The sequence below is a fragment of the Pygocentrus nattereri genome, chromosome 26 (assembly GCF_015220715.1).
Source record: "Pygocentrus nattereri isolate fPygNat1 chromosome 26, fPygNat1.pri, whole genome shotgun sequence".
NCBI classification, from domain to species: domain Eukaryota; kingdom Metazoa; phylum Chordata; class Actinopteri; order Characiformes; family Serrasalmidae; genus Pygocentrus; species Pygocentrus nattereri.
The window spans coordinates 12639143-12654638 of NC_051236.1; the positions used below are offsets into that span (position 1 = coordinate 12639143).

Consider the following 15496-nt stretch of genomic DNA (forward strand, 5'->3'; position numbering starts at 1 on the left):
GCTCGTCATGGGTTCCTCAGTAATGAAAATTCTACTATACAGAAGCATGAACACTCAAGGAACACTCGACTGATTAAAGGTTTATTTGCATCATGAACGAGTTCTTCAGATTGTCAGACAATGTGCTAATGTGCTAATATTAATTATATAATATATAATGTTATCTAGAACTCCCACTCCGCTTGAGAGCTTCTTAAGTAATTCAGTGCCTTCTTAAGAAAGCGAGCGCCATGCACTGCCATCCAGTGTTGGAAAAGTGCCTGTGCAGCGTCTCGCTCAAACCCACCCACCCAACACACACACACACACACACACACACACATAAAGCTGCGGGACACTTGAAGCTCTCAGAGACAGAGGGAAGCGCAGAGGGACACCAGAGCGCTGAACACGGACAGAGGCTGGACTTACAGTGCTGAAGCTTTAGGTAAGAGAGCTCAGGCACAGAAATCTGGGATGTTTAATACTTTAGGGGACAATCATTTATGGTCGACTAAACACTGCAAACCACGTTTAAACACATCTGTTTCCTCAGACTCTGTTGTTTTGTAGCCAGTGTTTGTATGTTTATTTGTTTATTAGCTTGTTTATTGGTTAATTGATTTATCCAAAATGCACTTATTGCTAAACAAACAAAGCCTTTCGTTGGCTGTAGCGTGGATCCAGGTTTTCTGAGGAATAACAGGTAACACTATAACACTAATACACTCACTAGAGCGTTTAATGAGGAAATGCTATTTATAGTAATAATAACTATAATAAAGCCGTTTTTTGTGGGTGATTGAAAACATTGTCTAGTTTTATTTTCGATGCAGGGTCTATAACCCGCACTGATCTTACTTGTTCCATGTGATCTGAAGCGGCTAAAGACCTGATCTAACTTGCCTTTTCATTCTGTTATAACTCCAGAAACGCCCTGAAGCTCGCGCGCTGCTCTTTGCCCCGGAGTGCCCACCCAGCACCGTTCATCCAAAAATGCGATCAAGAAAAAAAGGGACAGTGACAGGACACACACCTCCAATGACCGCTTGATTACCAGCCGACCGCAGTGCGCCTTTACGCGCGCCATGGAGAGCCCGGGCTCGTGGGCACTGAACGTATCGCGCAACGCGAGCCGCGCGCCGAACCCGCTAAAGCGCGACGAGGACGTGGCCAAAGTAGAGGTGGCCGTGCTCGTGCTCGTGCTGCTGCTGGCGCTGGCGGGCAACGCGTGCGTGCTAGCGGCGGTGGCGGTGGCGGGCGCGCGCAAACGCGGCACGTCGCGCATGCACTTCTTCATGAAGCACCTGAGCATCGCGGACCTGGTGGTGGCCGTGTTCCAGGTGCTGCCGCAGCTCATCTGGGACATCACGTTCCGTTTCTACGGGCCGGACGCGCTCTGCCGCCTCGTCAAGTACCTGCAGGTGGTGGGCATGTTCGCCTCCACCTACGTGCTCGTGCTAATGTCCGTGGACCGCTGCCTGGCGGTGTGGCGGCCGCTGCGCGCGCTCCGCCACCACCGCGCCGAGCGCACCTACGTGCTGGCCTCGTGGGCGCTGAGTCTCGTGCTGAGCGCCCCGCAGGCCTGCATCTTCTCGCTCAAGGAGGTGGGCGACGGCGTGTACGACTGCTGGGGCGACTTCGTGCAGCCGTGGGGCGCCAAGGCCTACGTGACGTGGATCAGCCTGGCCGTCTACGTCATCCCGGTGACGGTGCTCAGCGTGTGCTACGGCCTCATCAGCTGGAAGGTGTGGCAGAACTTTCGGCTTAAGACCGGACGTGACAGGCGCGCGACTAACGGCGCCGAAAACGGCGCAGGCGCTGGTGCTGGGGCGCTCGCGCGCGTAAGCAGCGTGCGCCTCATCTCCGAAGCCAAAATGAGGACGGTGAAGATGACGTTCGTGATCGTGCTGGCCTACATCGTGTGCTGGACGCCCTTCTTTTTCGTGCAGATGTGGGCTGCGTGGGACCCAATGGCACCCAGAGAGGGTAAAACATGGCACAGGCTTTAGAGGGAGGAGAAGGATGTCTGTGCACTCACATTAGGGGCCGGCAGACCCGGACAGTAGAGCAAGGGTTCGTTCCTGCTCAGGAAGCCTCAGGTGGTCAGCATTTTTCTTCTCCCGGCTAAACCCAGCAACCAAGGTCTGCATACCAGCTACAGGTGTGCTGGAAGCTGGAGTACAGCAGAAGTATTGAGCATCTGGGGGTCCCTGAGTAAATGTGCTGAAAAGCACAGCATTAGAGCCAAAGTCTTCAAATCCAAACTTTAATCCAGGTCTTTTGTAAACAGTTGCCTGGACTACTGGTGTAACTGAGTGGCCAAATAATGTCTTAAAATCCAGGCCTGGAATCTGGTTTCAAGGTCCAAATTTGAGGAACTCTGCGCTAGAGAAGTAGTAACTTGAGATATCAGACATGCTCACTATTCACACTATTAGAAACCCCTAGTTTGTGGGTCCACCTTGGTGGTGGACAGTTTGAGACTGTAGTCTGTTACCATGAGCAACTGGTTTGGCATCTTCTAGCTCAATGGTTCCCAGCTCTGGTCCTGGAGGACCCCCTGCCCTGCACATTTTAGTGTTTACCCTCCCACTAATACACCCAATTCAACTAGCCCTTCCCAAGTTAACGTTGGTGTCTTAAATAAGGCAAACACAAAAATGTGCAGGGCAGGGGGTACTCCAGGTCCAGGGTGGGGAACCTGTTCTCCAGCTCTTCATCAGTGAACCACTCTTGGCTGGATATGTGGATGTTTTCAACCCAGCAGTGACTCTGATGTTTGGAAAAACTTCTGATACACCTCTGTGTTTGATATATCTTTACCAGCACCACACACACTGTCTTGTCAGTATCACTGCTGTGTTGCGAATGGTCCACCACCCACAACATTTCTGGGTAACAGCGTGACCTGTATTGAATGATCTAGTGTGTATGACAAATTGTGCAGGACAACAGAATGGCTACATCTATATAGTGTGCCTGTAAGATAAGTCTGGCTCGTACAGAGGTCAGTGCGTGGAAGGACAAGGTAGATGTTTCCAGTAATCTGAACTGCTGTTTAAATCATGATAGTTTCATGGTCAGCGCATGTAACACTTTTCATGCTTGTGTTTGGAGCGTTTAGGCAGCATGATGGCCTGAGCCACCAGGTAGAAGCTGAAGTAAAAAGCTGTAACAGCTTCATGTCAGCTCTGTCACGGAGGACACATGTTTGCGCAGTGCAGCGATTATGTTCCTCATTCATTATGTTGGAGGTTGTCCTGCTAACATACTTTGGATCTTCAATGGAGTAGAAGCCAGTCTTTGTTTCTGAAAGGGGGACTGTGCCAATTTTTAGCCAAACGTTTATGCATTATTAATTTATTGATATGTAAGATGGATAATTCTGAGTTGATGTGAAATTGTGCGCCGTAGAGAAACTTGCCGACTCAGATTCCTTCACAGCGGTGGTGATTGGAGCAAGATGTCTACACAAACAAAGCCATTCTATCTATCTATCTATCTATCTATCTATCTATCTATCTATCTATCTATCTATCTATCTATCTATCTATCTATCTAGTTAAAAAAATCTAAATAGTATGTATATATAGTGTGTATAGATATATAGATCATTTTTATTAATGCCAGAGGGAAAGTCATCTATCACAGCAGCACAAAGTACAGTAAAGAGCAAAACAATGCTAAAATGCTAAAACAATGTGCAGTACAAAAAAAAGTAAAATAGCATGTATATATACATATATTTTGCAGGTGACAATGTAGTGGTGTATTTCACATCCAGTAAATGAACTGAAAGAAATGATAACATGTTAATATTTGTGCAGTATTTCTGGATGTATAAATAAAATGACAGTGCATAGTAATGAGTAGAGAGATGTGGCACAATATACCATATATATATATATATATATATATATATATATATATATATATATATATATGGCAACACCAAATATATGTTATCATTTCATGCGACAGCTTTCACTTAACTGTATGATTTAATTGTGCAGAACAACAACAAAAAAAAAACAGTGGAATCCCCCTTAAAGCAACCTTAACAGGCTAAGGTGGTCTTGTTCAAAATGCGCATAAATTGCCATCAAGAACAGGAGAAAAAAGGAAAACAACCTTAATTCTCTGTCTCCTCTCTGCCTCTGTCATTCTCTCAAACATACATATGTACAAGTATACACATGCGCTCAGTCAGGAGCTGCTGGAGTCTTCTGCCCTTTTTTGTAGTAAAAGAAAGAAAAAAAAATAGGTTTAACACCTCCGCTGTTTAGGCATGTTTGTTTACCATGAGCTCTGTAATCTCAGCTAGTCCTGGACTAGGCACAGCTCTGCTTGGGTAATTTCAGACTGAGGCTTCAAAGACAGCTGCATTAGACTGTGTAAACATGCTAGGCTAACTCCAGGCTGCTCGAGGCTGTTGCTACTTAAGCCTGAAAATAAACCTCTGAGGAAGATAGAGAGAAAAGTAGTGTGGAAGTGAGGGGGCCTCAGTATCAGAGTTCAAAGCACCCCGGGCCCTCTGAAGTAAATGTAGCATGAGATCAAAGGGCTTCTTCTTCATCCTGGCAACATCCTGAAGAGTGTCATTTCTGTGTAATAGCATGCCGTAATTTGTCAGGAGATTTTGCGTGATAATACAGCCGGCCGGGCCTGAACAAGAGAGGCCATGTGATTTAGAGATAATTCGGTCCCCCATTCCCACCCATAATTTAACAATTTCAGAAAGAAATAGAGCAAAAAAAAAAGTAGAGAGGAAATTGAAGTATATTGTTGTAGAACGTTCTAATTATTTTGCTGGTGTTTTATTTGTTTTATGGTGCTTTCGTGGAATATTGAGCACATACATTTCAATCTGGTTTATCCATTAAAAATCATCTAATGGATTTAGTTCAGTTTACTGTAGGCTACTAATGGCATTACCTCGCTAAGCTGATTACCTTACATATAAAAATAGCTTGCTTTCTTCTTCTTTTGTCTTTTTTCCTTGATTAGTATGGAGTTGATTCAGTTTCTTATTCCAAAGGATGGGAATCGACAAAGTTGATTCCCAGAATTGATTCCACACAGTGTTTTTTTTTATTCTTGATTCCAAAAATCAAGACATAGGAAGAATCCAGCAAAATTAAAATAACAATACTAAAAACATTCATAATGTACCGTTAAAGCTTATATTATAAATGATAAGGGATTTTGACATATGAGCTTAACGTTCTGCCTGTCTACCTTAACTGATCTGTAGTGAAGATGTCAGATTAACTTTATGACAGATTTGACCTTAGAAAGGTTTTTTGGAGATCTTATTGTACTTTTATTATTTCCACCCTCTGGAACTCAGGTCAAAGCTTTGGAGTCGACTCTTGATTGCCAAAAGCCTGGAATCAGAGAATCCACCTGTTTAGGGTTAACTCATGCTTGTGAGAAGTCATCTGCTTAATGAATTATATGGATTACAAAACTGTACAAAATCACACAGTATTTCTGGAATTAATGATCTTCTGTAATTTGTGGGATATTAATAGCAATCTTGTTCCAATTAACCATATAGGAATGCAGTAACAGAACCTGCTGTGCACCATGTTGTTATTGTTATTGAGTATTCAGCCTGTAACATAACACCAATGTGAACATCTGGGCTTTGAAATTTCAATCCTACAAAAAATTATATATTGACGAGTGAAAAATCTTATATATGGTCTTGTATATTTATTATGAGATTGTTCTAAAGGTATGACAAGGTTATCTGAAAAAATCTGAAACATGATTAGCGGGACAATAACGTTTTGCCATAATATTTACTTTTAGTTTTGGATGGTGGCTGTTTAAAATGACACGTAAGGACACATAAGTCATTGAGAATAATTATCAACAGTAAGTAATTCAAATACAGAAGAAGTAAATATGAGTTAGGTTTTAGCACTTAAAACCAGTACTTAGAACTTAAGCAAGCATTTATCACAAAAAACGGTAAAAGGGGACTTTTCAAAAGGGAATTCCACCGATTTTTCTAAAAATTCCACATGATTAAATGGTTAAGCTGTAAACAAATTCATTTAGAGTGGTTTGGTGTGAAATGCTCTGTTCTAGAGAAACTTGCCGAGTCAGAATTGCTCACAGTGCTGGTGATTGGAACCAGATGGCCACCTCTAAAAGCTCCCTCACCGAGAGTTATTAGATGAAATGGTTATAGCACACTCTCTAATGTCTGAGACACTATTTTATGATAGTTCTGTGATAAAGGTTTGGCTTAAACTAAATTTGAATGCATGTATTTGAATCTTTTCATGGTGGAGGGATACATGCAGAGTGTTGTAAGACAAAATAGTCTGCAAAGAAACCTTTTTTTTCCCCCAGATTTATTTTACCAATATCAACATTCTATATAAAACTTGGAAGACATGTAGGTTCACTTGTGGTTTTGGATAGTAAATAAAATGGCTATATTTGTGTTGTAGATATCATGACCTCTGGTTCCTGCTGTCACCACTACTGTAAAAAAAATCTGTACAATGAATCATTTCATGTTAAACCACTTTGAATGACTCTGTTTCCACCTCAAGGACTGAATTAGTCAGATATTTAGAAAAATTGGTGGAATTCCCCTTTAAGGACACCGAATGTTGTTGAAAATTCTTAATGAACTAAAAATGCAAATAAGAAATTGTTTCTTCACAGCACCCATATGAAAGAAATTAAGTGAAAGTTTAGTTCAAATGGGGCTGTGAAACAATCAAGTGAATTTTGGAGCCTTGGCGGAGGAAACATATGGTAGTGCCTCTGGACAGTAGACAAATGACCAATGTATTGTTATCAGAATACATTTCCTTACTCCTCATCCAGTTACGTGACCACTGCCACATCTGCTCCCCCCTGTTCCCAGATTTCCTTTTTTTTCTTGCAGAATTGTTTTGATTGAGCTAAATGGCAAAGGAAAACTTTATCTGGACTTTATCTACAAAAGGGCAAGAAGAAAAATATGATTTCCTTAAGGGATTCCGGCTCCATGATTTTAAAAGGGTTCCAGATGTCATCATTCTTGAGTGAGTTTGCGAAGTGGCTGTGCTGAGTGATGTGGCCTGCACCCTAGGGAGGTGAAAAGGAACACTAGCAGTGTATGTGGACATATGTGTGTGTGTGTGTGTGTGTGTGTTATGGGCACTGCCAAACTGCTCTCAGTATATATCCCAGGTATATTCAGACCAACCCTGTTTGATTTATTTGTTGGATGTTCTTATGGAATGATATCACTGGCATTTCAGCCTGTTCACTGATTGTTCACTTGAGTAAACAAGTATGAGGCCCCACGCATGAATTTGACTGGTTAGAAACTGAAAGCTTGTTCTTATTCTCGTAGTTATTTTCTCTCTATTTTCTTAAGTTAGTGTGAATCAGAATTTCCTGTACTGTGGCATATTTCATAGTGAAATGTGGTATCAGGATGGGTCGCTGAACTAGCTGAGCGTTTTTCTCAATGATAGGTGGGGACAGAAAAACGTTAAAATAATGACACCTTAACAAACCAGCCAATTTTAAAATAGGAGCTTTCAGATCTTTTCTTATTAAAAGCTGAACAGACTAAACTATGTTTCTATGTATGAAATTAATCAGCAAGCTTTTACAAACTTCACAGTTATTTAAACATGTAAACCAATTATGCAGTCTTTTTACAGTGAAATATGAAACGGTTTTGAGAGAGCTGTCAAAGCTCTTCACAATGAAAGAACACTGGTCTAACTGCATAATCTTAAAAAGAAATTCCTAAACATTGCAGTTTTGAGATCGGTCACACTGTCTTAAAATGTCTTCTTTCATAACAGAGCTTCAAACTTTTCACACTAGCTGATTAATATGCACAAATCTAGTCTAGTCTGACCTTTTTAAAGTATCTCTTTTATTATTTTAAGGCTATAGTTCATACACTATATTGCCAAAAGTATTCGCTCATCTGCCTTCACACGTATATGAAATTGAGTAAGGTCCCATTCTTAATCCATACGGTTTAATATGATGTCGGCCCACCCTTTGCAGCAATAACAGCTTCAACTCTTCTGGGAAGGCTTTCCACAAGATTTAGGAGTGTGTTTGTGGGAATTTTTGACCATTCTTCCAGTAGCGTATATGTGAGGTCAGACACTGATGTTGGACGAGAAGGCCTGGCTCACAGTCTCTGCTCTAACTCATCCCAAAGGTGTTCTATCAGGTTGAGGTCAGGACTCTGTGCAGGCCAGTCAATTTCTTCCACTCTAAACTCGCTCATCCATGTCTTTATGTGCCTGCTTTGTGCACTGGTGCGCAGTCATGTTGGAACAGGAAGAGGCCCTCTGCAAACTGTTCCCACAAAGTTGGGAGCATGATATTGTCCAAAATTTCTTGGTCTGTGGAAGCATTAAGAGTTCCTTTCACTGGAACTAAGGGGCCGAACCCAACTCCTGAAAAACAAACCCACACCATAATCCCCCCTCCACCAAACTTTATACTTGGCATAACGCACTCAGACAATTACTGTTCTCCTGGCAACTGGCAAACCCAAACTCATCCATCAGATTGCCAGATGGAGAAGCGTGATTCCTCACTCCAGAGAACACGTCTCCACTACTCTAGAGTCCAGTGTCAGCGCTTTACACCACTGCATTCGACGCTTTGCATTGCGCTTGGTGATGTAAGGCTTGGATGCAGCTGCTCGGCCTTGGAAAGTCATTCCATGAAGCTCTCTACAAAGTTTTTGAGCTAATCTGAAGGCCACATGAAGTTTGGAGGTTTGTAGCGATTGACTCTGCAGAAAGTTGCCGACCTCTGCACACTATGCGCTTCAGCATCCAATGACCCCGCTCTGTCATTTTACTTGGCCTACCACTTCGTGGCTGAGTTGCTGTCGTTCCCAATCGCTTTCACTTTGTTATAATACCACTGACAGTTGACTGTGGAATATTTAGTAGTGAGGAAATTTCACAACTGGACTTGTTGCACAGGTGGCATCCTATCACAGTACCACGCAGGAATTCACTGAGCTCCTAAGAGCAACCCATTCTTTCACTAATGTTTGTAGAAGCAGTCTGCAGGCCTTGGTGCTTGGTTTTATACACCTGTGGCCATGGAAGTGATTGGAACACCTGAATTCAATGATTTGGATGGGTGAGTGAATACTTTTGGAAATATAGTGTGTGTTCTTGAATAATTATTTCTGTTTTTGGTCATTTCAGGTTAACAAAGGCATGAAATTTTATGATTCTCACAAAGTATAATGACACATTTGACTAATTTTAGAATAGCTATGATTTTAGCAGGAAATTTAAAGGAAAGTTTTAACTCTTTTTCCAGAGGACAGCCACTGTAACTTTCCTAATGCACTTTTGACTCTGTCTCTATAAAGCACCTTTATTATGTGTTCTCTGTAGTAGCACTCTATATTCTGACTATTTTAACATCCTGCAGAAATTTATTCTGATCTCCAGTTTCTAGTAGGACTATGTCATTTACATACAATGGTTATGGTGGTCATGCTGTTCTGAGAACATACTGCTTTGAATGTTTACACCCATTGTTTTTGTAGATGCCAATGTGAGATGTGATTTGAACAACAAAAAGTCGGTTGCTGAATGCAAATTGCACTACCTCATACATCCAGTGCAACACAATGGGTTTGGATATCTGTTTTTCTCTAATACTGAGTGTTTAGCCTGCAGATATTTTCTCTGAACATGCTCCATCAGATAGCAATCTGAAGCCAGGCAGGGTTGGGAAAGACTACAGGGCCATGAAAATAGCATTTGCCCTTGAAAAAAGGGTGTGTGAGTGAGTGAGAGTGAGAGGGAGAGAGAGAGAGATGTTTGCATAGGGGAATAAGGGTAGCTCTGCTTTTAGCAGATTTTAGATATGAAACATTGAAACATCTTTAGTTTGGTGATACCAAGAGACAGTAAGGTAGAGGTAGAAGAGGGTCAATATCGAACTGAATGGCTTTTAGCACATTGTTCTACAGTAGAAAGGTGTTACACAAATTTAGAAAACTGGAAAGCAGAGGTCTTTGAGGACCTCAAGTGCCAAAGTCCAGCACAATTTAATGAGTTTTCTGCTTTAACAAACCAACTTAACTTGGTAACTAACTGATGAGAAGAATCAGGTGTGTTTGAGCAGGAAAATTAAACAGGATTCCAGCCTTCCAAGATGTGTAGGTCCTCATCTACAAAGTATAATGGCACATAATACATGGTATTTTAAAATCCTATTGGAGCTTGGTTGATTTTATCTGGAGAGGTTCTTTTATTTAACAGCGCAGGCAGCTTTCATTAAAGTCCCTATAGTTACTGAGCAAAGCCTTAGTATGTTAATGAGCCTAGAATTTTAAGTTGCTAAAAAATTGCTAAAAAAGATCCATGAGGGAATCCACTGACAAGCTCCATAAGATTGTGACACAATGCATAATGTGCCAGTATGAATTTGCAATGTCCATAATTTCTATAGGCGTGACTAATAATCCTGGAATTAAGGATCTTCTGTAATTTGCTGAATTCACTGGTTTCTTGGTAATAGTGATCTTGTCCCTCACAGTAATGTAGTTGCAGAACCTGCAAATGGACATGACAGTTGTTATTGTTATTGAGTGCCACTTTCCATATGACACAACATCATGACAGTTCAATTCTGCAAAGAAAAAAAAAATCTCTCTATTGACTGCATTTAATATTACTCCACGTGCCATGCTGTCATTTTTTGCAGTGTGTGGTAATTTGTCAATTTTATTTTACTTTATCTTGTACAAACTAGTCAAATCCCCTGCAAATTATATTACAAATCTCAGACTGTATAGATTGAATTTACATAGGTTGGTTTAGAAGTGCATCCTCTACATCACCTGAAAGTAGATGTCCAGAACGTAGTGTATCCTCACGTAGCAGTGCATAGTAGCACACATTCCAGAGTAAATGCAGTGTGTACTAAACTAAACTTGTTTCATTATCTCCTTTGTTCTAGCAATGGCCTTCATTATTGCCATGCTGCTGGCTAGCCTGAACAGCTGCTGTAACCCCTGGATCTATATGTTCTTTGCTGGTCACTTGTTCCGTGACTTGATGCGGAGCTGCATGATGGCACTACACTGTGGCTGTGGGGAGCAGCAGAATCCAAAGAGCCAATCAGGCGCCATGGTAATGAAGAGCACCTGCAGTCAGAGGAGCTTGACTCAGACCACCACTACATGACACATCACACAGGTTTTACACTGCAGGGAGGAAAGAGGAGGACCAACACCGAGGTCAAGACCGAGGCTTCAAAGTGAGGGCTCATATCCACAAATGGATAATCTAGAGAGGATCTGTAGAGGCTTCAGGCCACTATGGAACAAGCTCGAGTCATGGACTCCATACTCTAACAAGAGGATCTAACATTCACATGGACAGAGCTGAACAGTATAAGATGGAGGCAAATGGTAGTGTAACGGTATTCTTCTGTGAAATATCTTGATCTCTATCTAATTTGTAGTATATAGTCATATGCAAAAGTTTGGGTGCCCTTTGTAATATGACATGCTTTGCGTAAATTTTTTAAATGAAAATAAGTCCCACGTCCGCTACAGAGAACACACTTCTGCACATTCTAATGCACAGTTAATGTTTATTTGTTTAATTTAACATATTGGGGAAAAAAAAAATGAAATGAGTGGTCTGTGCAAATGTAATGGCACATTTTCTATATGTTATGTTTTATTAAGTTCCAATATGTTAAACTTGGGCTGGGCAATATGACAAAAATATCGTTACTGTGATAAAGTATGTCACAATACCATGCAGTATGCTTTCCTGGTTATATTGTGGATATAGTCTGTATTTGTAGAACATTTACCAGCTGCAGTTTAACTGGATTTCGTGCAACACAGCATGCAAATATTGAATAAACATCTTTGTGTTCACAGTTTCTGCTAGTATATTTAAAAATTTCCCACTGCTGGTTCTTTTTTCTCTGTTCCAACTGACATATTGTGTATCGTCAAAATATATTGAAGTATCATGATTTTTGCCATATTGCTCACCTCTATGTGAAACCCAGCAAATAAAATAAAATGTGCAGAAAAATGCCATTAGGTTTGCTCCCTGTGGCAAATGTGTTATCTTAGAAAACCAACAAAAGATGCCGTTTGACCAGGGTTGTTAATATATTTGCATACAACTGTAACATCACTGACCATGAATAATAATTTCCATATGCTTTCTTTCATTTAGGAAAGAACAGAAAATCCATTGAAACGCACCTATAATAGAAGCCATTGGACAGTTGCTGGATTTATGAGAAACATACTTTTGTAGAACACTTTCATTAATTCTTCAGTCAGTGTATTAATAAATGAAGTCATACATATGTATAGTTTGGTCTTCTAAAGATGGGATTACCTTTCTACAAGGGAGAATTTGTGGTAATGTATTACCAACATAGTAATGCCTGATGGTGCATCCACAACAGAAAATTATGGAATTGTGGGATAAAACGTCAGAAGATCAGCCTTGGTAAGACTTTCTTTGATGTCTGTCTCATGGTAAGACCTTCATTGTTAGAGATGTGTTATATGGTCAGCTATTTCAAATGTTCATTCACAGAATTCAGCCACTGCCCAATAGCTTCTATTTTAGGTCAGGAGGTTTTCAGTTGTTTTCTGAATACAAGGAAACCTGCTGAAATTAGGTATGTGGGAATCATACAGATGCAGCTGACTGTTGTAAGTTATGGGGCATGTGCTAAGATTACAGAACATGATTTGAAGCTCTATGAACAGCCGCACACACCATGTGGAAAATGGACAAATACCAATGCCCCACACCACCTGAACACCTTATATTACATAAAGTCCGTGTTTGGATCATGCGTAACTACAGTGAGAGAGGTTTGTTTTTGCACTGGACTACAGGCACTCATACTGAGACAGTGGGGAGATGCTGTTTGTGAATGACTGAATGACTTACTTTCGACACAGCGCTCACTCTGCGTTATTCTGCAAGTCACTGATGGGTCATAACCAGGGCACTTTGACCAGGAAAACTGACTCTAGTGGAGTCGTGCCATCCCTTCTGTCCCTTGTCACTTTTCTCAGCTGTCCTCTGCATTTGTAGCTGAATTAGTGTCATCATCATTCGTACTTTCCTGCCCATTTCTAGCTGAATGTACACATATTCTGCATCATTTTCACATAAATGCACATTGTATCACAACGTGTATATAAATAATAGCATAAACAGAACATCAAAAATGTGTTCTTGTGTGTGTGCCTTATAACTGTGAGAGAAATATATTTAATCAAAAATGAGATTGTACTGAAATATTGTTTTGAAATGTTATGACCGGGTCTACACTACCAAACAAACACTACACGAAAGGCAGATTTGAAATGTTACAGACCTATTTAGAGACTTTGGGACTTTTAATCCAAAACAATAAGATCTTACTGCTCACAATGTGGTCATGAGACACAGGGATGCAGTCTTACTTCCTATTCTAAAATGCAGGGGTGTGGCTAAATAAGGCTCTGCCTATGGACTAAAAATCTTTGTTTCAGTAGCGACATAAAAATGTGGAACAGCTTTAAAAAAATAAAATAAATAAAAACATAAATAAATAAATAAATATATATATATATTTTTTAAATCAACATTGTAAAGAAAAAATAAAAATGTATTTGAACTATTGTTAAGGTTGTTAAGAGGTTAAATATAGGGTGTTAAGGTTTGGGACAGCCACCACCTAATAGAAAGTACACTACACATAATGATTTTGTATATATTTAGCTTATTACCATCTTATTGAATGCTTTGTGTTTAAATAGATCATAACATAATCCTTAAAAATGTCTAAGATATGATATATCATTTCCCAACACATGCTAAATGAATCATGCAAGATGTGAGGTACAGATGATGCAAAGCTCTATGCATTATAACAGTCGACACAGTTATGAAGTAAAAAGTGAAGTAAAAACACTTTATTTTAACTACACATTTATTTACAGACATTGTAGATGCACAAAAGAATAAGGAATTAAATTTCCATCCATTCATCTTTAATGGGTATCATATAAGAGATTGAGCTGTTAACTATGATAAAGATGTTGAGGTTTTGGTAAAGACAGTGGTATCTCTCACTGATATTCGGGATAGAGAGTGACCAGGCCCGCACATGGCTCTCTAAACACATAACATACCTCATAATCTAATATGTACACTCCAGGGGAAAAATGAGCTTTTAAATGAGATTTTAATGGTCAAATAACAACAAATCACTGAACAAATAGATAAAGTAATTTCATATGGAAGAGCTTTTCTCTTTGATTTCTTTAAATGACAAAGTTCTGTGTGTACATGCGCAGACAACTTTTTACAGAAAGAAGGGTCAGAACACTAATACACTATATTATGTAGACTCATCCCTCAGATTGCCAGATGTGATTCCTTGACATATTATATACTCTGTTATTTTACAATGGAATGGACAGGTAAGACACAGAGATTTTATTGGGGTAGGAAAAAGTAACATTACTATATTAAAATGGCATTTGAATTGATGCCTTCATCATCATCACTTTTATTTATACAGTGGCTTTCCCATGCTCAAGGATGCTTTACAATCAAAGAACATCACGTGAACACAATAAACAGAAAGTACACAATAAAGGGACATTACAGGTATAACATTCAAACACAAGCAGAATAATGATAACATAGTGAAAACAAGTCTTTAACAGAGATTTAAATAAAGAAAGAGAGGAGATGTTATGAATAGGCTTGAGGAAAGTAATCCATACTTTGGGAGCTACTACAGTGAATGATCAACCACCTATAGAGGTTTTTCTCTGTAACATTACTAAATCTGTCCATCTTTCACATGAAAAAAATATTACATAAATACTTCTGCTGAAAGTAAACTGAAAGAAAAACTGTGTTGATGTGACACGTTTTTGGTCATTCATGAGGAAATGATGTATTTGAATCAAGTAAATTAAATCATCACATTTTCAGTGCACAACATTAGATGTTATTCAACCATAGAAGTTGTTCATTTAGGTTGCGTTCACTACAGCCTACACAAGAGTCTAATGATTTGAAAGGGAGCCAGGTGACTCTGTATAAGGTAACTTACAATACATGCATGTATTCAGATGTAAAAAGAAGTTAGTCAGCATGATAAACTTACAACTGACTCATATGTGATGGTTACCTTATCTTACCATCACACAGCTTACTTCATAATGTAGCTCACAGAGGACGCAGCGTACAGTATCTCACAAAAGTGAGTACACCCCTCACATTTCTGCAAATATTTTATTGTATCTTTTCCTGGGACAACACTATAATTTCTATATTGAATATAACTTAGAAACTTGGATATAAATTAGAGTAGTCAGTGTACAGCTTATATAGCAGTACAGATTTACTGTCCTCTGAAAAGAACTCAACACACAGCCTTTAATGTCTAAATAGCTGGCAACACAAGTGAGTACACCTCACAGTGAATATGTCCAAAT

General features: G+C 39.9%; 1 protein-coding gene across 1 annotated transcript; it reads left to right on the top strand.

The window, feature by feature from the left end:
• Nucleotides 1-326: 326 nt before the first annotated feature.
• On the top strand, nucleotides 327-12062 carry oxtrl (oxytocin receptor like). The gene is made up of 3 exons (XM_017697764.2): nucleotides 327-427; nucleotides 910-1968; nucleotides 10966-12062. The coding sequence occupies exons 2-3, from the start codon at nucleotides 1068-1070 to the stop codon at nucleotides 11190-11192; spliced, it is 1128 nt and encodes a 375-aa protein (XP_017553253.1). The 5' UTR covers nucleotides 327-427; nucleotides 910-1067; the 3' UTR covers nucleotides 11193-12062.
• The last annotated feature ends 3434 nt before the right edge of the window (nucleotides 12063-15496 follow it).

Excerpts from the sequence above, each read along its gene's own strand:
- oxtrl (XM_017697764.2), top strand. The coding sequence starts at position 1,068 with ATGGAGAGCCCGGGCTCGTGGGCACTGAACGTATCGCGCAACGCGAGC. Across the intron at positions 1,969-10,965 it reads CCCAATGGCACCCAGAGAGG|CAATGGCCTTCATTATTGCC; the intron begins GTAAAACATGGC and ends CCTTTGTTCTAG.